Source organism: Entelurus aequoreus, linkage group LG09 (assembly GCF_033978785.1).
Source record: "Entelurus aequoreus isolate RoL-2023_Sb linkage group LG09, RoL_Eaeq_v1.1, whole genome shotgun sequence".
In the NCBI taxonomy this organism is placed as follows: Eukaryota; Metazoa; Chordata; class Actinopteri; order Syngnathiformes; family Syngnathidae; genus Entelurus; species Entelurus aequoreus.
The window spans coordinates 28,134,716-28,158,225 of record NC_084739.1 but is presented as its reverse complement, the minus strand read 5'-3'; the positions used below and the strand labels follow the sequence as shown (position 1 = coordinate 28,158,225).

At 40.0% G+C, this 23,510-nt stretch overlaps 1 protein-coding gene across 1 annotated transcript in view; it reads left to right on the top strand.

Annotated features, from left to right (window-relative positions):
• Positions 1–23,510, top strand: part of sptlc3 (serine palmitoyltransferase, long chain base subunit 3) — a 70,179-nt gene that overhangs the window by 10,162 nt on the left and 36,507 nt on the right. The window contains exons 4-8 of the mRNA XM_062058490.1: positions 6,625–6,779; positions 8,293–8,441; positions 18,155–18,279; positions 19,316–19,409; positions 23,391–23,496. Of these exons, the coding sequence (XP_061914474.1) occupies positions 6,625–6,779; positions 8,293–8,441; positions 18,155–18,279; positions 19,316–19,409; positions 23,391–23,496 (629 nt within the window). The remainder of the gene's footprint in view (positions 1–6,624; positions 6,780–8,292; positions 8,442–18,154; positions 18,280–19,315; positions 19,410–23,390; positions 23,497–23,510) is intronic.

The following is a 23,510-nucleotide window of genomic DNA, read 5'->3' as shown; positions in this document are numbered from 1 at the left end:
TCTGGATACTGTGTCTCGGTTGTTTGGGCGGTGGTGTGTTTGTGCGGGTTTGGGTTGGGGTGGTGGGGTCTTTTGGTGGGGGGGGGGGGGGGGGGGGTGTTGGTGTCTCTTGTTTGCGTGTTGGCGTTTGGGCTTGCTGGCGGGCTGGCGCTGGCTGGTCTCTGTGATCCTGTTGGCGTGTGGTTGCCGGTCGCGTTTTTTTTTTGATCGCTTTGATTTGATTGGGTGGTGCTGGCTGTCTGGGGGTGTTGTGGCTGCTGTTTCTGCTGCCGTTTGTTTGTGGTGTGGGCGCCCGTGGCTGCTGGGTCTGGTGCAGGGGGGTGGCTGATGTCGTGACTGGTGGCAGCGCGCGCGCGTGGTGGTTGTCGGGGCTGACAAACTGTGTATATGTGTGTGTATGTATGTATGTATGTATGTATGTATGTATGTATATGTGTATGTGTATGCATGTGTATGTGTGTGTATGTGTACATGTGTGTGTTTATGTGTATGTATATATATATATATGTATGTATATTTCTGGGGGTACGTTCTGGGCCTGCCTGTCGGGTGGGGGTCGGCGCCTCAGGCTACTGCATCCGGACTGCGTGTCTGGAGCTCCTGGGTCCCACCGTCCATCCCTTCCGGGTGCCCGTCTTGGTTGGGGCCTGCTGGGTCTGGTCCCTGCGTCTACTGTGGTAGCTTGGTGCTGCAGGGTATTCCGAGGTGCTGCGAGTCGGCCAGTTGTTGGGGTAGCGACCTTGTGTGTCAGCATGTCTGTGATCTTCTTTTAATTCTATTTTTTTTTTTGTAATTAATTTTTTTATTTTTATTAATAGATTTAATTATTTATTTATTCTTATTTTTTTTAATATATTTTATTAATATTATTATTATTATTATTATGTATTTATTTATTTAATTTATTTATTCCCCTACCTCAGGGGGGGGGCTCGGCGGGGCGGTTGCTGGTTGTTCCATCTCCATCGTTGGGGTCCCTGCGGGTGGGGTGGGTGGTTCCTGTGGCCCCGTGCTGGGTGGTCCTGTGGCGGCCGGCTTGGGTGGGGTGGCCGTGGGCTGGCCGTGGGCTGGCCTCGCCGCGCTCTCCGGGGGAGGGGGGGGGGCTCGTGGGGGCCCTGTTGCCGGTGGGGCGGGGGGCGGTATTCCCGTCCGGTTGCGGGGGGTCTCCGGGCCCCTCGGGCGGGGCATCCCGCCTTTCTGTCCGTGTGGGGTGTGGTCTCTCGCTGGCTTGGGGTCTGGCTGCCCCCTGCTTTTCTCGTGCCTTGTCCTCTGCCGGGTGCGTCTGTCTGCGGCCTGCTGCTGGCCCTTGTGGGCGGCGCGGTGGGCCAGGCTCTGGGGTTCCTGTCGCTGTCCGGCTTGGCTGCGTGGGGGCGGTGGCCCCTGGTTCCCTGGGCACCACACCTACTGTTTGTGGGATGGGCTCTCGGGGAGGCTGGGGCCGTACTCTGGCTCCCGCACACACTGGGTGTCAAATGTATTGTACATGCAAATTCACATATACTCACACATACATACAGACATACATAGGTACCTACGCTCCCACATACATATACAAATAAATACAGTACATATTTACACACTCAAAGTTCGTACATCCACACGCACATTCATTATACAAACATACTGTATACACATACTGTACATATACATTCACTGTAAAAACACACATATACACATACTGTACATATACATTCACTGTTCAAACACACATACTGTATACACATACTGTACATATGCATTCGCTGTACACACATATACACATACTGTACATATGCATTCACTGTACAAGCACACATATACACATACTGTACATATACAAGTACATATGCACACATACACTCATGCACATAATCACGTTTCATCAAACATATATTAACGTTGTTGCCCTAGGGTAAACTGGGTATAACACATGGCACACTGACAAAGCTTAACCTATTGATACTATAACAATCTACAAGGTTAATGTAGGTTGCTTCTCTTTCTTCCCCTCCATTTTTCTGCATTCTTTCGTATCTCAAGTTATCATTACGTATATGTATTGTTGCATTTGAACAATTGTATTGTTGATAATAAAGGTAAAGTATTGGTATTGTTTATTATCAATAGCACTATTTCTATTGGTATTCATATTGCTCCATTTTTAGTGTAATAATGCTCATTGTCATTTCTGTATTTTTTATTTTATTTTCGCTAACTGCTTATTTGCTATTACTTTTACCATCATATTTGTGCATGTCGTATTTGCTGATGTTGCTCTGTTGTTGTTGTGTTTGCTGTTGTTGTTTTTGTCTCTGTCTAATCCCCCTCTTGTCCCCACAATTCCCCCCTGTCTTCCTTTTTCTCTCTTTCTATGCCCTCCTGCTCCGGCCCGGCTGCACCAAATGATAATATAAATACATTTAATAAAGTCAAAATACAAGTAAGGCAACAAGAGAAGTATCCTACACTTCTCTTTTGTAAAGTAAATCTGAACAGCCGATATGGGCATCTACATCTGCTATATGATTTGCCCGAGAAGCTGGGCAGGACATTATTTAAAAAAAAAAAAAAAAAAAAAGGAATTGTCCCATACGTCGTAACAGTCAGCCCTAATGCAGTGTTGCAGCTCAATGATTTATGAGGACATCATGTAATGCACATTTGCGAGAAGAGCGGGTGAAGTGTGCCGCCATGCTCGGGGTGTGTGGCCGCGGTGTCGAGAGCGGAGAATGTTAGGCTGAAGAGAGAGAGGCTAGGCGTGCGGGCGTGTTCAGGGGTTAAAATGTGTGCCTGTTTGTGGGTCTGTTGTTCATTCTCCACGTGGGGGTGTCACTGATGTCATGTGAATACATTATTTTTTTCTAATATTTTTGCAATGACCGATAAGGTCCCAAAGATCGACTGGTTGATCGTGATCGACGGTGACCCCTGGTCTAAATCAAGGGTCTCAAGTTCAATTTACCTGGGGGGCCGCTGGAGGTAGTAGATTCAGGGTGAAGCTGAAAGCGTTCACTTCTGAAATCAGAATCACGTTTTAACCTTATGACTCAATGTGTTAACTATTTCTACCAGCAGCTATAGTGTTTCTGTGCTATGGTAGGCCATAAGTTATTGTAAATAAAGTAATATGTAAAAAATATTTTTTGGCACTGTTGAGTTCCCCCAGAGATGGCCAGAGAGAAACACTTCATCTTGCATAAAGTGGTCAGTATTATCATTTATTTTCTACATTTAAAACACGTACTTGTTGTCTACGTAGCCTGTAATGGTGGTTCTTTGTTCAAAGTGTTGTATAGTTTATGTTTTACAGACCATCTTCAAGCTGCATTCTGACCGCCTCTTCAGGATGCGCCTTTTTATGAGCGGTTTTATTTTCATGCCTCCACTTCGACTATGTATGCTCCCTGTCAGCCATGTTGTAGTTTTTAGCGCTCCCATATCCAGTCTACTGACATATATAACTTCAAACTATATGCTACTTTTTATTAGAAATGGTCACAGCTGAGGATTCATGTGCATATACGAGCCAGTCTGCGCTATAAGAGGACAAGGAAAAATAAGGAACTCGTTGGCTACAACGTCAGACTACAATGGTGGACTAGCACAAAGCTCTTCAGTTAAATCTCTACCACATATGGAGCTATATGCTGACGTCACTGGTTGGAAAATGTCAGAAGGTGGGCAAATTTCTAACGGCTCGTTTGAAGGAATTATGAAGAATAAATATCTCCGCCATGCCTCCATGGTTTGATTTCCGATTTCCGAACTTATTCAGATCCCAAATACATAAAAACAGGTACCAATAGGTAAGAAAAGTTGGTTTTGCAAAATGTTTTCCTTTAAATGGGAACTGCACTTTTATATACGTAGTTTTGTCTATTATTCAACATCCTTATGTAAGACAAGAACACATACTTTTGTTAGTTTTTTTTATGCATTCTAAATCATAAATAAACACTTATGCGAGCCAATGGGAGTCGCTTTATTCAGCCTATAAAGCGCTCTAAAAAATCCAGAAGCCTCTGTCATTGTGCCTCTGTCATTGTTTTATATACCGGTACACGTTAAGTTTATATGTATCTTATTAATGTCTGCTCTCACTGTGATGCCGACTGATGGGATGTTTATATCGTCCGGTTTAAATGAAGAATTAATCATAATCTTAACAATGGGTTAAAAAAAGTTGAATGTCAAAGTTGACCAACTTCTTGGTTTATGGCCACAACTTTCTACTATCCAGGTAAAAGGCATGATTTTTTAAATCTAGAATTAAAGGCCTACTGAAATGATTTTTTTTAATTTAAACTGGAATAGCAGATCCATTCTATGTGTCATACTTGATCATTTTGCGATATTGCCATATTTTTGCTGAAAGGATTTAGTAGAGAAAATCGATGATTAAGTTTGCAACTTTTGCTCGCTGATAAAAAAAAAGCCGTGCCCCTACCTGAAGTAGCGTGACGTCGCAAGCGGTAGTGCTGCTCACAATTCCCCGTTGTTTACAATGGAGCGAGAGATATTTGGAGCGAGAAAGCGACGATTACCCCATTAATTTGAGCGAGGATGAAAGATTCGTGGATGCGGAACGTTAGAGTGACGGACTAGAATGCAGTTCAAGAGATATCTTTTTTCGCTCATACCGTAACTTAGGTACAAGCTGGCTCATTGGATTCCACACTCTCTCCTTTTTCTATTGTGGATCACGGATTTGTATTTTAAACCACCTCGGATACTATATCCTCTTGAAAATGAGAGTCGAGAAGGCGAAATGGACATTCAGTGACTTTTATCTCCACGACAATACATCGACGAAGCTCTTTAGCATGAGCTAACGTGATAGCATCTGTCTCAAATGCAAATAGAAACTAAATAAATAAATACCTGACTGGAAGGATAGACAGAAGTTCAACAATACTACTATCAGGAGACACCGAACCAAACACTGGACATGTAAATACACGGTTAATGTGTATTCGACGCCTGTCAAAGCCTAGCAATGCTGTTGCTAATGACGCTAACTTAGCAACGGGAGCTCGTCAGAGCTATGATAAAAACATTAGCGCTCCACCTACGCCAGCCTGCCCTCCTCTGCTCATCAACACCCGTGCTCACCTGCGTTCCAGCGATCGACGATGCGGTCGGCGGCCTGGAGACGTAGGAAGTCAAGGTGAGGTCGCCGGCGCTAGTGTCTGCTATCCAACAAAGTCCTCGTTGTGTTGCTACAGCCAGCCGCTAATACACCGATCCCACCTACAACGTTCTTCTTTGCAGCCTCCATTGTTCATTAAACAAATTGCAAAAGATTCACCAACACAGATGTCCAGAATACTGTGGAATTATGAAATGAAAACAGAGCTTTGTGTATAGGATTTTTCGGGCTCCGAATACTTCCCTTGTCCTCGTGACGTCACATGCATACGTCAGCATAATAAAAAGTTTTCAAGCGGATGTGTGGCGGGAAATTTAAAATTTCACTTTATAAGTTAACCCGGCCGTATTGGCATGTGTTGCAATGTTAAGATTTCATCATTGATATATAAACTATCAGACTGCGTGGTCGGTAGTAGTGGGTTTCAGTAGGCCTTTAACTTTAACCAACTTAGAGGCGATGCAGCAGCTCACCGGCTCAGTATGTAAATACTGTAACAGCATAAGCTAGTTCGCTCTCTGCGATCACATTGTTGTGAAAATAGTTTGTCTGCGTTAGCACTTGTCGTAACAATATCGCTAATACTTTGTCAATATTCAGGTCACAAGATGTAAATGAAGTATAGTTGGTGGTTGTTGGATTTTTTTAGCCGCCGTATTTTACGACTTAGAATGCATAAATAACGAAAAACAAAAGTGTTCTTGTCTTACATAAGGATTATGAATGATAGGATTTTTTTTTTATGTGCAGTTCACCTTTAAAGGAAGCTGCTCGATGTGTTGTCCCATGTGCGTTTGTTGGGCTGTAATTATTGTGTTTTGTGTAGTTAGGGCCTGATCTACTAGAAGTTTGCATGTATTAAAACATTTCTCCAAAATGAGAAAAATTGAGCGTGCCATCCAGATGCACATATAATCTTTAAGCGTTCGCAATGTGATTTTTCAAGACTAAAAATTTTCTATAGCCACTGTTTTGTGTCTGTATTTAGCCTGTCTCGAAAGTTTGTGCAAACTGTCACAGTTACGCACAAATGTCTGTGAGAATGGAGGTGATCCTGCTGCAAAGACAGACAATGGAAAAACAATCCTCCATTTGTGTGCATGTCAACATGATAAATAATGAATGAATGAATGATCTTTATTTGTCATTGTGCACATACAGGTACAGGTCCAACGAAATGTAGGTTGCTTCCCTGAGGTGCTTAGCATTTAAAATTATATAATTTATATAATAAATTATATTATAAATAAATTATACTATTTATATTAGACCTATGTATTCAGCAATATAATTTTATCATTTAATAGCTACTGGATGACTTAAGGGTCTAATTAAATTAATGTAATTGTTTGGTAAGGTCTTAAAAAGCCACTTGTTTGGAAAAGTCTATCAAATTAAATATTTACTAGCAGTAGCTTCACTGAATCAAATGCTTATGAGTGAATGCAAAGGCTATGAGAAATTATTAAGTATACTATAATTCTGTCTGCTCGCAGGATTTCGTTCCACTTTACCAGGACTTTGAGAACTTCTACACTCGGAACCTGTACATGAGAGTACGAGACAACTGGAACCGACCCATATGCAGCATGCCAGGACCTGTCTTGGACCTGATGGAGAGAGTTTCTGATGATTACAACTGGACATTCAGGTACTGACACTTTTGACAAGCTAGCCCTGCCAGTCTGTCATATTACATTCACGTACAAGCTTTCTGAAGGTTTTACAACTACTTTTCTCTCTGGAAAGTTCAGCAAAGACATTGGGGAAAAGATGAACTCTAACACATGTGAATTGATGTCTTTGTTCCATCTCCTATATAAGAGACTAATTTTAAATTGCCCCAGCCTCTCCATCTGGTGTTTGTTAACCACGTGTCCCCGTGTTTAAAACAATGTTTATATCAATTAGAAGCTTTTGTTATTCTCGGACAATTGCTTGTTTTTAACCTAGAGAGGTCCTTAAGGACATACTTGGATTAGTTTTTTGTAAAATTATTTAAAGAGGACTTGTGATGATTTTTTCCTCTTTTTTGAGTTATAAATGTTGTTACAATGTTGGATACTTGTGTTAAACCAGGGGTTCTTAAACTTTTCCATTACCAATGGTCCAAAGGCCCCTCAAATATAAACACTTATTTAGTAATCTTACACTTGATTTTAATGGTATGGTGTGTGCACGCACGGTTCGCGTTTGTTAAAGTGCCTTTTTTTACGGCATTGCAAATAGACTTAATGTGTAGAATTCTACATTTGATTAATTCCTAAAATGTTGGCTATTTAATAGATCGTATCTTTAATTTTCTGATACCTCCGCATTGGTGCTTGTCTGTCTCTATGTGTCTGTGTGTGCGCGTGCACGGTTCGCATTTGTTAACGTGCCTTTTTTTCGGCATTGCAAATTGACGCTGCTCTACAAAGTACTTGAATTGATGTAGACAAAGTTTAGCTGGCTGATTTTGGCTAAAATGATAGTCATCGACATGTTTCCGCTTTAAATGCTCACGTATCACACATGGACTGTCATAAAAACAAGGTTCGCTTTGCAAAATGAGCAAGGTATTCATGTTTTAACAAGAATAATAGGAAATATCCTCACACTTTACATGTTATCACTGGCGATGTTTTTGCGACAAATTATATTGTCGACTAATTGTTGCAGCCCTAATTCCAGTGGGTCCACAAAGTATAAGATAGGTAGTAATGTAGACATCACAGAATAGCAGTAATCGTAGATTACAGGTTTAAAGAGGTTTAATGTAAATAAGGTAGTCATGGGTCATCTTGTCTGTTAAATTGGAATGTGTAAATTGATGGATTTATTTAGCTGGCATGAAGTAAACCGTTGTGAAAGTCTCAAATAAAATTAAAACTAAATACACCATCTGATCAGCATCTGATCTTTAGTCAATGTGAAGTTATTTTTGTAATCTACAGATTCCTCTTCAAAGTGAGATGTTTGATTTATGTTGTACCTGAGGAGATACTGTTTCAATTTAATAACATCTGGTATTGCACATCTTCTGAATAAATCACAGCTAATGTAATGAGTTTATAATTTTAAATTATTTTTAATTGGATGTTAATTTGCTTGTGTAGAATGGCTCATAGGGAACGTGTAAGAGGTATATACTAATTTGTCCACAAATGTTTAATTTCTTGCAGATTAACTGGCAGGACAATACACAATGTTATCAACATGGGCTCTTACAACTACCTCGGATTTGCAGAGAACAACGCTGAGTACCTTGAAACGGTGGCAGACAAAACACGCCAGTATGGGGTCGGTGTGTGTAGCACACGTCAGGAAACAGGTAAGCAAGAGGGCCTTTTGTCCTGTCGAGCTCGTTTCAGCAAGGCCATTAATCCATATGGTAGTGTCTCTTCCACTTTGTCTCACACTGCTTCAGAAGTCTTATATGTGCATCCGCTTTACAACACTGACAGAGCACGAATAGGCTGAGTCGCAAACTTGAAATGAAACTCCCATTTACCTCATCACATACGCGATCATTTATTATCTTTTTGGTGATTCATATTGTCTGCAAGTTTAATTATCTTTCAGTAGCTGCAACGTTGTATAAATTATTCACACTTTGTTAAATTATGTACCGCGAGGGCACAAGCTGAGATCATTATATGCTCGTCCAGTGTGTTTGGGAAATTACATCTTATAACATTATGAAACACCCTGGACATTAGGTGGGATGCAAAAAGAGCACATGTGAAGAGAAGTGTTAGAGCGGTCTGGATCAAAGTGAAGGATATAAGGCGTTCAATGAATTTTGAATGGCATATTATCTTCTAAAAGTGTAGTTTCTGATGGCGTGGCAGTAGCTTTTTTTTTTTAGGGATGGGCTCTCTTGCTCTTGTGTCCCTGTGCTGCTGTGATGAAATCCAAAGCCTAACCATCAGACTGCTGCTGAAATGTAATGGTGCAGGAACTGGCCAAACAGGTTGCATTTTAGGAATGTCTGAGAAAAGTATTTGTCCATACTGTTAGCTTTATGACACTGCTGAAGGGACATCAGATTACTGCATGGCATTTTTATAATATTAGCATAAAGAGGAGAAATTAAAGGCCCAGTTATTATTATTTATACAATATATGTATATGTTTTGATGGCTTTAAACCTCTCAAATATAATTAAATTCCTTTTTTTTAAAAAATGTTATTTCTCTCCCTTAAACGATTTACAATCTTTGTTTCAGTTACAGCAGTGAACTGGGATTTGCAGAAATAAGAAGTATTTCTCCAATAATTCCTATGAAAACAGTAATTACTAAAAATTGCTGTGTCACAGTTGGAGGAATGACACCTTTAATTCCACATTTTATTCCATATAAAGAAATGTGAGTACAAAAAGCTGTTCTGCGCTGGCATCACATGGGCAGATGATTAATGAAGTAATGCAGGCTATTTGTATATGACAACACATGATCCACATATAGAAAATAATGCTTTGATGTAGGATTGTACGTAGGGATGATGTTTGATAAGAAATCATCGAGTTCGAGCCCATTATCGAATCCTCTTATCGAACCGATTCCTTATCGATTATCTTATCGAATCCAGATAGGTTGTTGTATATGGAAAAAAACACAATATTTGATTTAAAGGCCTACTGAAATGATTTTTTTTTATTTAAACGGGAATAGCAGATCCATTTTATGTGTCATACTTGATCATTTCGCGATATTGCCATATTTTTGCTGAAAGGATTTAGTAGAGAAAATCGACGATAAAGTTCGCAACTTTTGCTCGCTGATAAAAAAAAAGCCTTGCCTGTACCGGAAGTAGCGTGACGTCACAGGAGCTAGGATTCCTCACAATTCCCCGTTGTTTACAATGGAGCGAGAGAGATTCGGACCGAGAAAGTGATGATTACCCCATTAATTTGAGCGAGGATGAAAGATTCGTAGATGAGGAACGTTACAGTGAATGACTTAAGAGGCAGCGATGGACGTATCTTTTTTCGCTCTGACCGTAACTTAGGTACAAGCTGGCTCATTGGATTCCACACTCTCCTTTTTCTATTGTAGATCACAGATTTGTATTTTAAACCACCTCGGATACTATTGCCTCTTGAAAATGAGAGTCGAGAAAGCGAAATGGACATTCAGTGCCTTTTATCTCCACGACAATACATCGGCGAAATGCTTTAGCTATGAGCTAACGTTATAGCATCTTGCTTTAACTGCATATAGAAACAAAATAAATAAACCCCTGACGGGAAGTATAGATAGAAAATCAACAATACTATTAAACCGTGGACATGTAAATACACGGTTAATGCTTTCCAGGCTGGCGAAGGTTAACAATGCTGTGCTAACGACGCCATTGAAGCTAACTTAGCAACCAGACTGCACAGAGCTATGCTAAAAACATTAGCTCTCCACCTACGCCAGCCAGCCCTCATTTGCTCATCAACACCCGTGCTCACCTGCGTTCCAGCGATCGGCAGAAGGACGAAGGACTTCACCCGATGCGTTTGGTGGCCCGGAGACGTAGGAAGTCAAGGTGAAGTCGGCGGCTAGCGCGGCTAGCGCGGCTAGCGCGGCTAGCGCAGCTAGCGCGGCTAGCACTCCAACAAAGTCCTCCTGGTTGTGTTGCTGTAGTCCGCTGCTAATACACTGATCCCACCTACAACTGTCTTCTTTGCAGCCTTCATTGTTCATTAAAAAAATTTCAAAAGATGTCCAGAATACTGTGGAATTATGAAATGAAAACAGAGCTTTTTGTATAGGATTCTACGGGGTACCATAACTTCCGTTACTCGGACTTCGTCACGCGCATACGTCATCATACCGCGATGTTTCAGCCGGATATTTCCCTGGAATTTTAAAATGTCACTTTATAAATTAACCCGGCCGTATTGGCATGTGTTGCAATGTTAAGATTTCATCATTGATATATAAACTATCAGACTGCGTGGTCGGTAGTAGTGGCTTTCAGTAGGCCTTTAACAAAAGCCCACTTTTATTTTATAAGAAGAAAAAAATGTTTAAATAAAAAATAAATATTGACTGTTGTTCCCCCTTAAAAAAAAATAAAAAAATAAATAAATATTGACTGTTGTTACCCAAAGTATATTAAGTGGGATTTTTCAGAAAAACAAATATATACAGTAAAACAAAAACAACCTGTCTCTGTGATCACTATAGGTGTATAAATAATAATATAGTGTTAAATAAAATCAGTCCCTTGGGCACAAAACTGAAAATAATACAGCTCTCCAAAATGTGCACTTCTGCTGCTATTGGAACATTCTTCTGGGGTCCATCAGTGTGGCCTCCTCCAGGAATGACTGCACGTCCTTGTCCTGGAGGGAAATTGAGGGACAGACGCAGCATAGAATTGGGGGGAAATTAGCTGAATGTGAAGACTATGGTGTCTGTTATTAAGTCTTTAGCATTAGTATGTGGAATTAAAGGCCTACTGAAACCCACTACTACCGACCACGCAGTCTGATAGTTTATATATCAATGATGAAATCTTAACATTATAACACATGCCAATACGACCGGGTTAACTTATAAAGTGACATTTTAAATTTGCCGCTAAACTTCCGGTTCGAAACGCCTCTGAGGATGACGTATGCGCGTGACGTAGCCCAGCGAACACGGGTATGCCTTCCACATTGAAGCCAATACGAAAAAGCTCTGTTTTCATTTCATAATTCCACAGTATTCTGGACATCTGTGTTCGTGAATCTGTTCCAATCATGTTCATTGCATTATGGAGAAGGAAGCTGAGCAAGCAAAGAAGAAAGTTGTCGGTGCGAAATGGACGTATTTTTCGAACGTAGTCAGCAACTACAGTACACAGCCGGCGCTTCTTTGTTTACATTCCCGAAAGATGCAGTCAAGATGGAAGAACTCGGATAACAGAGACTCTAACCAGGAGGACTTTTGACTTCGATACACAGACGCCTGTAGAGAACTGGGACAACACAGACTCTTACCAGGATTACTTTGATTTGGATGACAAAGACGCAGACGTGCTACTGTGAGTATGCAGCTTTGGCTTCTAAACATTTGATCGCTTGACCGTATGTGCGCAACTTTTTTTTGCGTATGTACGTAACTTTTTTAAAATATATAAGCTTTATGAACCTTGGGTTAGGTGAACGGTCTTTTGGGCTGAGTGATTGTGTGTGTTGATCAGGTGTTTGAATTGTATTGGCGTGTTCTATGGAGCTAGGAGCTAGCATAGGAGCTAGGAGCTAGCATAACAAACACGCAGGTGTTTTTATGCAGGATTAATTTGTGGCATATTAAATATAAGCCTGGTTGTGTTGTGGCTAATAGAGTATATATATGTCTTGTGTTTATTTACTGTTGTAGTCATTCCCAGCTGAATATCAGGTACCGTGAGTATGCAGCCTTGGCTGCTAAACATTTGATAGCTTGACCGTATGTGCGCGTCACGTACGTAACTTTTTAAAAATATATAAGCTTTATGAACCTTGGGTTAGGTGAACGGTCTTTTGGGCTGAGTGATTGTGTGTGTTGATCAGGTGTTTGAATTGTATTGGCGTGTTCTATGGAGCTAGGAGCTAGCAGAGGAGCTAGGAGCTAGCGTAACAAACACGCAGGTGTTTTTATGCAGGATTAATTTGTGGCATATTAAATATAAGCCTGGTTGTGTTGTGGCTAATAGAGTATATATATGTCTTGTGTTTATTTACTGTTGTAGTCATTCCCAGCTGAATATCAGGTACCGTGAGTATGCAGCCTTGGCTGATAAACATCTGATAGCTTGACCGTATGTGCGCGTCACGTACGTAACTTTTTAAAAATATATAAGCTTTATGAACCTTGGGTTAGGTGAACGGTCTTTTGGGCTGAGTGATTGTGTGTGTTGATCAGGTGTTTGAATTGTATTGGCGTGTTCTATGGAGCTAGGAGCTAGCAGAGGAGCTAGGAGCTAGCATAACAAACACGCAGGTGTTTTTATGCAGGATTAATTTGTGGCATATTAAATATAAGCCTGGTTGTGTTGTGGCTAATAGAGTATATATATGTCTTGTGTTTATTTACTGTTGTAGTCATTCCCAGCTGAATATCAGGTCACCCCCGGCTCTCACAGCATCTTCCCTATCTGAATAGCTTCAACTCCCCACTAGTCCTTCACTTGCACTTTACTCATCCACAAATCTTTCATCCTCGCTCAAATTAATGGGGAAATTGTCGCTTTCTCGGTCCGAATCTCTCTCACTTCATGCGGCCATCATTGTAAACAATAGGGAACTTTGCATATATGTTCAACTGACTACGTCACGCTACTTCCGGTAGGGGAAAGCCTTTTTTTAATCAGATACCAAAAGTTGCAATCTTTATCGTCGTTGTTCTATACTAAATCCTTTCAGCAAAAATATGGCAATATTGCGAAATGATCAAGTATGACACATAGAATAGATCTGCTATCCCCGTTTGAATAAAAAAAATTCATTTGAGTAGGCCTTTAAATGATGGAATGGATTAAGTAATGAAGTTAAACATTGTACTGATATGATCCACTTTAAGAGGTTGTTCAAATTAATAGTGCTTACAAAGTCCAATGAAGAATTATGAGAAATACTTTCAACCTTATTGAAAATAAGATATTCTTCATCTCAGTATATTAATAATGACTGAATTAATTAATTACATATTACAAAACTGTTGTATATACTAATTCACAGATGTTGTTTTATTATAAAAAGGTCAGTAAATGATGTATATATTTGTAAACGCTTTGAAGTGGGAAAGGGGTAGGATTAAATAAGCTTTACTTCTTCCTACTCCTTTTCGGACATGATGTAAAGTGAAATGATATGAAACTGTGATGTGTTATGCTGTAAGTGTGTTCATGTACGAAATAAACTAAAGAAAGAAAGAAAGCACTAGTTTATTAGACAGACCTGCAAACTCTGGAGTGGTGTAGGCTACAAGATACCGTTAACGTTATCAGACACATACAAAAAGGCTAACGTTACCGTTAGCCACTGACTATGCTTAGGTAACGTTAGTCTAGCTAACATTACTGCAGTCCTGGTTGACATAAGAGGTAACGTTATTTTAGCCTAAAGGCTACGAGTGAGCAGATATGGAAATTAACCGGCAAAAGTTAATGTTAGTTACTCACCAGCACGATGACTGGAATTGGTGCTACAGGTTGAAGCAGAGGAGGAGGGGGGTGCTTAGTCATTTCTGTCGCTGCTTCTCCACGACACCTTTCTTGATCGTTCAGGTTATGTACGGCCTGAACATGTTTCATCATGCTTGTTGTACTTCCCCCCCCTTACATGAGAGCGAAGCCTGGCAATAATTGCAGATAGCCGTTTCCTCGTCGTATTTTTTTGTAAAATAAAGCCATGCCTTGAGGCGTTTTTTTCCGGTCCATTGTTGTTGCTGCTTCATTTCCTGGGACGTGTCACAGGGCATTTCCTGTGGGACGGGATTCGTTCCCAGGGATTCGAATAAAGAACCAACTCTTTTTCTTTACTATAGTGGCCTCGATAACGAGAACCGGTTCTCAAAAAGGGATTCGACTCCATGGAATCGGTTCTTTTCTTATCAAACAACCGGGAGAACCGGTTTCGAACATCATCCCTCATTGTACGGTATACCGATAACTAATAAATTACCGCGGTACTAATGAATCAGAAACGGTACTGTACCGTTTTTGTTTTTTTTAACAGGAATGACCGCGCAGCACGGTGGAAGAGGGGTTAGTTCGTCTGCCTCACAATACGAAGGTCCTGAGTATTCCTGAGTTCAATCCCGGGCTCGAGATCTTTCTGTGTGGAGTTTGCATGTTCTCCCCGTGACTGCGTGGGTTCCCTCCGGGTACTCCGGCTTCCTCCCACCTCCAAAGACATGCACCTGGGGATAGGTTGATTGGCAACACTAAATTGGCCCTAGTGTGTGATTGTGAGTGTGAATGTTGTCTGTCTATCTGTGTTGGCCCTGCGATGAGGTGGCGACTTGTCCAGGGTGTACCCCGCCTTCCGCCCGATTGTAGCTGAGATAGGCTCCAGCGCCCTGTGCAACCCCGAAGGGAATAAGCGGTAGAAAATGGATGGATGGATGGATGGATGGACCGCGCACCGTTGTTACGTTATGACATTGTTGGTTTTACGAGCAGAGGAGCATGTTCGGCAACGCACAATCACGGCCTACTTACAGGCAGACACATTGTGTTTACAGAAAGGGGAGAATGGATGCATTTTGGCTTAAAAACTAACAATGAAGGTGAAGCTATAACACTGAAACGGCGCTCTACAAGAGGTGCTATATAGCCAGAGGCTAACGTCCATCTGCAGTCGGCAGTGTTTAGCTACTTCTAAATCACTAATCTCCGCCTCCATGGCGACAAATAAAGTACGTTTCTTACAAGTATTGTCCTGCAGCTAAACATAGCTAAACATGCTTCACTACACACTTTAGGAGGATACATTATCTCACCGCTAACAGGCTAGCACTCCTCAATGTAAACAAATGCCATGGGTGGATCTACACCTGACATCCACTGTAATGATACAAGATCGTATCTAGTCGATACTACAATGATTACATCAATATTTTCTATCGCAAAATCTTGGTTCCTTTTTTTTAATTTATATGTTTATACACTCAGGAAATATGTCCCTGGACACATAAGGACTTTAAATATGACCAATGTATGACCCTGTAACTACCGTACTTGTTATCGGATCGATACCCAAATGTGTGGTATCATTCAAAACTTATCCAAACAACAGAAGAATAGGTGTTTAGTACATTTTAACAGAAGTGTAGATAGAACATGTTAAACAAAAAGTAAGCATATATTAACAGTAAATGGACAAGGAGATTAATAATCCATTTACTACCGCTTAGCCCTCATAATTATGACATACATCAGCAGCCAAATTAGGAGCCTTTGTTTGCTTACTACTAAAAGACAAGTTGTCTAGTATGTTCTACTTTAAGGACAACATTGTTCTTTGATTGCAATAAGAAACATATGTTTAATGTACCGTACAATTTTTTGTTGTCCCCTTTTATTTAGAAAAGTATCCAGAATTATTTAATTACATTTTGTTACCTGGATAACCCTACTTTGATGTTACAGAAATAAGATTATTTAATCAAGACAGTGCATGACATGCTGCTTATTGCTATACCACATTGAACTAAAGCACAAAAAGATAACATTTGCACAAAAGTGGCGGTGAGCAGAGACAATATTATGTGCTCTGGTCGTTTTCTGTTTGCAGCTATATGACTGGTAGCAAACAACAAACAACACCAGGGATTTGCTTTAAGTTTGCATCTCTTCGCCAGTTTATTGTTCTCTTGCTAGCACATCACATGCCATTCAAAACAGGTATGTGTGACTCCCTCTTTTAGGACATAATACAGTAGTTGCAGGCTGTTGGAAAAATCGCTAGAATATTCTGACTTGAGTTAAAAGCACACATCTATCTAGCATGTGTAAGAGCAATTTGTTAATCATGATTCGTACATTATTTTATGAAATAATGACACGGAAACAAATACCGTATTTTTCGGACTATAAGTCGCTCCGGAGTATAAGTCGCACCGGCCGAAAATGCATAATAAAGAAGGAAAAAAAAAACATATATAAGTCGCACTGGAGTATAGTCGCATTTTTTGGGGAAATATATTTGATAAAACCCAACACCAAGAATAGACATTTGAAAGGCAATTTAAAATAAATAAAGAATAGTAAACAACAGGCTGAATAAGTGTACGTTATATGACGCATAAATAACCAACTGAGAACGTGCCTGGTATGTTAACGTAACATCTTATGGTAAGAGTCATTCAAATAACTATAACATATAGAACATGCTATACGTTTACCAAACAATCTGTCACTCCTAATCGCTAAATCCGATGAAATCCTATACGTCTAGTCTCTTACGTGAATGAGCTAAATAATATTATTTGATATTTTACGGTAATGTGTTAATAATTTCACACATAAGTCGCTCCTGAGTATAAGTCGCACCCCCGGCCAAACTATGAAAAAAACTGTGACTTATAGTCCGAAAAATACAGAAACGAACACCTTGAGGACAAAAAACGTGCTGGAGTTGTGTTGATGAATAACTCATGATTTGATTTTTCCTACAATCATTAACAAATAATTAGTTATAGAATGATGCATGTATTCAGATCAATGGCTATTTACAAAAAGAGATTTGTCAGTATACCCACAGAGCACATTTTATCAACAAGCCTTATGTATAAAGGTGCTTCTTTAATAGATTTCAATTCATGAATCAAGGTTGGGGGATAGAAATGATTAACTCTGCTAAGGTGGGGCTCCAGTTCCTCCATTGAGTTGTAAACGCTTTAAAGACTACTTCAGTCACATGCTTTGAATTCAAGAAGGAAGTAAATGGCCCTATAAAAAGACTGTGCAGTTATTCAGTGTACTTTACTAAGTGTAGTGGTCTGCTGTTGTGATTGAGTAACCACTTTTAATATCATACAATAACTTGCAAGACAATTCATTAGATATGAGATCGGATTCAAGAGCTAAACCATAACTCCTGTCTTTAGCAAAATTTTAAAGCTCGGTTTGCATTATGAAGTGCACACCAGCATACTGCTGTCTCATGAAAAAAATGCTATCAGGCTTTTAGCAAAATTGAGAAAACAAATAACTCAATGTGATTTGGCACATGGACTTGAGCATAATGCAATTCACTCTAAAGACAGAGCTGCATTGCATTGTTGTGTTATTAATGACAAATTGCTGCACCGTTTTTGTAGATATTAAGGGTCCTTAGGAACATTTTACAAGCAATGCTCTACATCCTGCATTGTTGGACTGTAAATACCAGGTGACCAGTCCAGTGTAGTCTGCCTTTCGTTGTGAGTCAACTCTGATGCGCTCCAACAAAGAGAATATGTGCTATAGAAAATGGAAGAATAGATGGTGATTGATTGTGTTTTTTTTTTTTTTTAGGCTGAAGTCCGATAATGTTGTCATGTTGTGGAAAACCGTTTGATTTCTGTCCTGTAGGTACGCTGGACATTCACGTAGAGCTGGAGCAGCAAGTGGCTAATTTCCTTGGAGTGGAGTCCTCCATGGTGTTTGGGATGGGGTTTGCCACTAACTCCATGAACATTCCTGCACTTGTTGGCAAGGTAAATAATTGCTACACAGCGCAACAAAGGAAATAATGCCTGCTTTACTGCCTACTCTTCTAACAAAGAAGATATTATTGTAATTAGCCCGGCTTTTGCTCGTCTCTTGCATATGGCCTAAATTAATGAATAACAGTCAACTTCACTCAGCTCTGAGCAAATCCCGACTCACCCCAATAATTAAAATAATCATAATTAAACAGTACAGTAGCCAGGAGGTTTTGGCTCTGGGTATACATAGCTGCCTTCAGATACAGAGACAAAGAGGGCTATGTTTTTGTTAAGAGCGCCTCTCAAGGGTATTATTAGCCTGTCGGCACACCAGTCAAGCTCATACAGATAGTCATGGGTTACCAGGGGCAACACGCAGCATGGATATCAGTGATTGGACTGGACAGGAGGAAGGGGACTGCTGAGCCGATGGAAGTGCGGCCGTTTATGCAGCTCAAGAGGTTGCCGCCCCCACTGCAACCCTGCAGGGGCAGTGAGGGTCAACCCACGCTGCCAACTCTGACCCACAGGGACAGGCAGTACCAACACACCCTTTACATTAGAATGACAGCTGGTGGACAAGAGATCATGCCACTGGGATTTCCGTACACCATCCAGAAATATGAATTTGAAGGTTGAAATAAAATTCTTAAAACTTCAGTGTTAAATATGTTGGTAAGGACTTTGTGGAAAAGAATAATTCACTAGCGCTGTCATCTTTGAAGCCATCATTTTACCCATTTTAAAATGAGCACCCCGTTAAATTAGCTACTATTCTTTCCAATGATAAATCTTCAAAACATCATCGTTTGCATGAACCCTTTTGTAGATCCACTTGCACACATTTCATTAATTCTCTGAGTTATCACTTGCTGTAGAAAAGAAGACGTGGAAGATGTTGAGTTCCACAAAACTGAGGAAACCGATCTACTGCAGCCCATCTTTTATGGCTGCTTAACACGATACTAACAGCCCGCAACCATTTTGATACTGTGATTATTTAATTCTGGTCAAGAATAATTCAGTTGAGTTTCTTCTTTTCTAGGGTTGTTTAATCCTGAGCGATGAGCTCAACCACACCTCACTCATTTTAGGGGCAAGATTGTCAGGAGCGACCGTCAAGGTGTACAAACACAACGGTAGGTCACAGCAGCTATGATCATTTGAGATAAAGCATGTGTGAGAGATTGCCAAGACTACATTTGTGTTTATTATCACTACACTTTCAAGCTTTGGAAAGTGTTTGGATTTAATATATGCTTTAAAGCAGGGATGTCAAACAGGCCCGCGAACAGGTTTAATGCAGCCCGCGAGATAAGTTTGCTAAGTGTAAAAAGTTCTGTGAAAAAGATGGTCTTCTGTGCAAATTTAACGAAAGTGAACAGTGGAAATGACAAATAAGGAAGTTGATGCATAGAAACGTTTTTATTTATGCTTTATTTATTTTTTTGTTCAATTCTAGATGGGCTGTGACTTAAAGTTTATTGGCTTTGTAGATACACTGAGATTAAGTCTAAATTCATTGCATTATTCATGGTGTTTTTGAAACTGCACCAATTTTTTCCTCAGAATTTTCAACTAACTTGAAGTGTTTTGTCAAGAGGATTATTTGTGATATGTACATTTTAAGAATGTGCTTGTTCTATTTTGGGACGAAGTAAAACAAAGAAAAAAATCTGAGATTGTCATAGTTGTATTTTTAAGTTATTATGCCATGATTGTAACCGTCCGGCCCAGGTGGGAATAGTTTTTCCTTCATGCGGCCCCTGAGCTAAAATGAGTTTGACACCCCCGCTTTAAAGGGTCTGTTTGCAACTTGCTCATAGTTACATTTTTCAAAGCAAAAAATATAACAAAAACACCACCGGCTAGTTAATGTAACCATTAGTGGTTTAACAGAACACATTTGTTTTACAATTGTCTATTTTTCACAATTACTATAGATTCAGAGACCGTAATTATATGCAACCTGGAGTTTGCGCAAGCTCTCTTTCTTATACCTCTCCCATAGGAGGGCTGTGTACATAGGGGTGCCGTAAGCTCTAAACAAGTACACCTTTGCTTCATCAGAGCAGTAATGACATTTTTTCACTAACATATTGGCTTGGACATATAGCACTCTTTTCTGTTTAAGCATGTTAGCATCATCCTCCATTTTATCACAGATGATGTGGCCTGGATATTTTGCAATGGTGCACATAGACAGGGTTTGATCAGACACATAGAAACCTGGGAAATTAAGATTTTACGCTCTTTGGTTCTACAAATCATTACAAGACTTTTTTTTGGCATTATACTTGATGTCAAACTTGTCTCCATAGTCTGAGCATATGTTGAGAAGCTGTTGAAACCCTGCACTACTGGAAGATATGATTGCCAAATCATCAGCAAAAACAAAGTGGTTGATTAAGTTGTTCCCAATTATGCACCCTGTTCTACAATCTCACAACTGCCTTGACAGGTCATCCTTATACAGGCTAAATAGGCCTGGTGATAGAAGCCCACCCTTCTGTACCGTACCCCATTGCCAACTCTAAAGGATGAGGATAAAATACTCCCCCATTTTACCTGCATAGTCTGCCTGTCATACCACTGTGCCAGGTTACGTATGATGCTACCCCAAACACCCCAATGCTTCAGCTTGGTGAAGAGCTTGTGATGGTTGACCCTGTCAAATGCCTTAGATGTATCAATCAAGCCTACCAACATTGTTGAGCCCTGCCCTCTGTACTTTTCCACTGCATCTTTTAAAGCATAAATACACAAATCAGTACTCTGCTTGCTCTATAAATATACGTTTCACACTACAAACGATCAAATGTATGATTAGATCAAGTGAGGGTGTCCACAAATGTATGGTTAGGTCAAGCGAAAGTGTCCAATTGATGACTCTTGCGCCACCCGCGGAATGTGGCTGGTTTTTTTTTTATGCCTCCCCCATAAAAATCATAAAAAATTTATAAATAGAGCTAAAGACATCATATAATTACAAAAAGCTGACATTTGAATACAAATTATGAACAAAAACACAAAGATGTGTTTGATTTAAACAATGGTAATTTAGCTCTTTTATTGGACTATTACATTACAAATTACATGACGTCACGTTCACGCGTCCCCTCCCAATTCCGGGGCCCATTAGGAAATTGCCGACCAGTGGGTAACACTGTTTTACCTAACAAAATGAGTGATTGTGATTAATAACCATGATTTCAATATTGATAAAATAATCGTAATTATTATTTTGGCCATAATCGTGCTGCCCTAGTTTGGAGCCCGCTGTAAATGTGCACTTTTATTTCAACTTTTGAATTGAAATAACTTTTGCATGAAATTCTAATTTATTGAGACGTGCAAGTAAGAACGGCACGTAAACAAACAACTTGCAACTTGGAATCAGTTGTCATCATTTGCCCAAAAGTTCACAAGACTCGACTCGTTTGCGAAGGTTACATCTATACCGGTCAAAGACCAGCCACACACTGAAAACGGTTGAGAGCAGTTGAGAATCACGTGTCTAAGTGAATGGTTTGCAAACTAAATGGCCATAAATATGGACTGCACATTGTTTTGTTTTTTTCTTTTCTTGTTTCCATTATGCAACCAGCTCTTTTATTGTGATAAATTTAATTCATTTTGAGTATTTTTCAAACAGAGCAAAGCTGTTGGCTGCAGGAAAAACTTGAACATTGTTTCTTTCGAACATGTATACAATGTCAGCAGTTTTCGTGAAGTGCTTCAAAAGAGCTTGAACTTGACCTTGCGTAAGGTGTATGAGCCCCATCTAGTCTATTCATTATCATATATATTAATTCCAAGCTATTAGCGTTGTAAGGAAAACATCACTTTCTCTGCAGCACAGGATTTGCCTCAGGAAAGACCTACTTAACATTCTATGTTTGGATCAGCAATTGTAACAGCTTTAATGAATTGGGTTCACTTTACAGTCATGATGGTGTTTATCCATCAGCAGAAACATTGAAGGTCTATTTAATTACTTGAAAATGTCATCTTGCTGCAATTCACCCTGCTATTAGATTGTCAAAGTGGTGTGTGTTATTTCAATGAATGTGGTAAGTGATTTATTAAACATGAAAGATACTCTATCCGCTGTGCTTACATTAGGAGCATCGCCTCCTCTTCTAATAGACAGGACAGATGAGACAGTCCGCTAACACTAAATGCATCCTGACAGGTACAAGCCAAGTCAGTTATAGGTCTTCCAAAGCAGTTCCCACAGGGCAAAGAGCCCTCAGGCAGAGCAGATGACCTCTCACTGCCTCTGTACCTCCTGTACGCACTGTTCGTGCTGTCTTTTATTAGCGTAAGACCAATATTTACAAAGTAGGCTACGTTAATCCCGAAACCAGGCCCTGGATTGATGAATAATTCACATTTAATGATATTCCTTATATTGGTGGGTTTTAGTGCCCAATACAAAAAGTAGATAAACTGGTGTGTGCAGGGTTACATTGCCACAAACAAATGTGCTACTTCTAAACGAATGCATTCATATTGGAAGCTGTAATGCCAGGTTTTAGTATCATTTTAGCAAACTCAAACTCAGGCAAAGATGATAAAATCATGTTAAACATGCACATGCATTAAAGAGGGTTTTACACAAGAGGTCGTGGCTTATCTACAATCAGTGCGTCAGGAAGGAAACAATCTTTCTCTCTGTCAAGTCTTACCACTTCCCTCTGTGTGACGACATTGGTGGAAGAGTAGAATTATTCTGCACTGTTAAGCTTTCAGGAAGCAATTTTATCTGAAAAGCATCTGCTCCCTGGTGAGTAAGCTCATTATTGGTCTGTGACAGATTGTTAGGACCTGCAAATTACTAGAGCTATTGAATACTGCCATCTGCTGGTGTGTATTATATGGCGCATAAAGACCACAGAGAATTGTATTTATTTCCTTGAAATTTTCAAATGAATTTGCATACTGATTTCAAGAGACTGTATTTATCAGAGTTTATCAGATCATTGTCAACTATTATCTGTTTAAAGTTTGCAAGTTGTAGATTAAGCAGTGTCTAATCAAGTAATCAAAGTGCACTTAAAGTTTTACTCCTCTAGAATATACAAAAAAATCATGTTAATGTTTGTGTGCGTGTCTAGATATGGACCATTTAGAGCGGCAGTTAAGAGAGTCGATCTCCTCAGGACAGCTTCGGACCCACAGACCTTGGAGGAAAATCCTGATTATGGTGGAAGGCATCTATAGGTCAGCTGCTAATA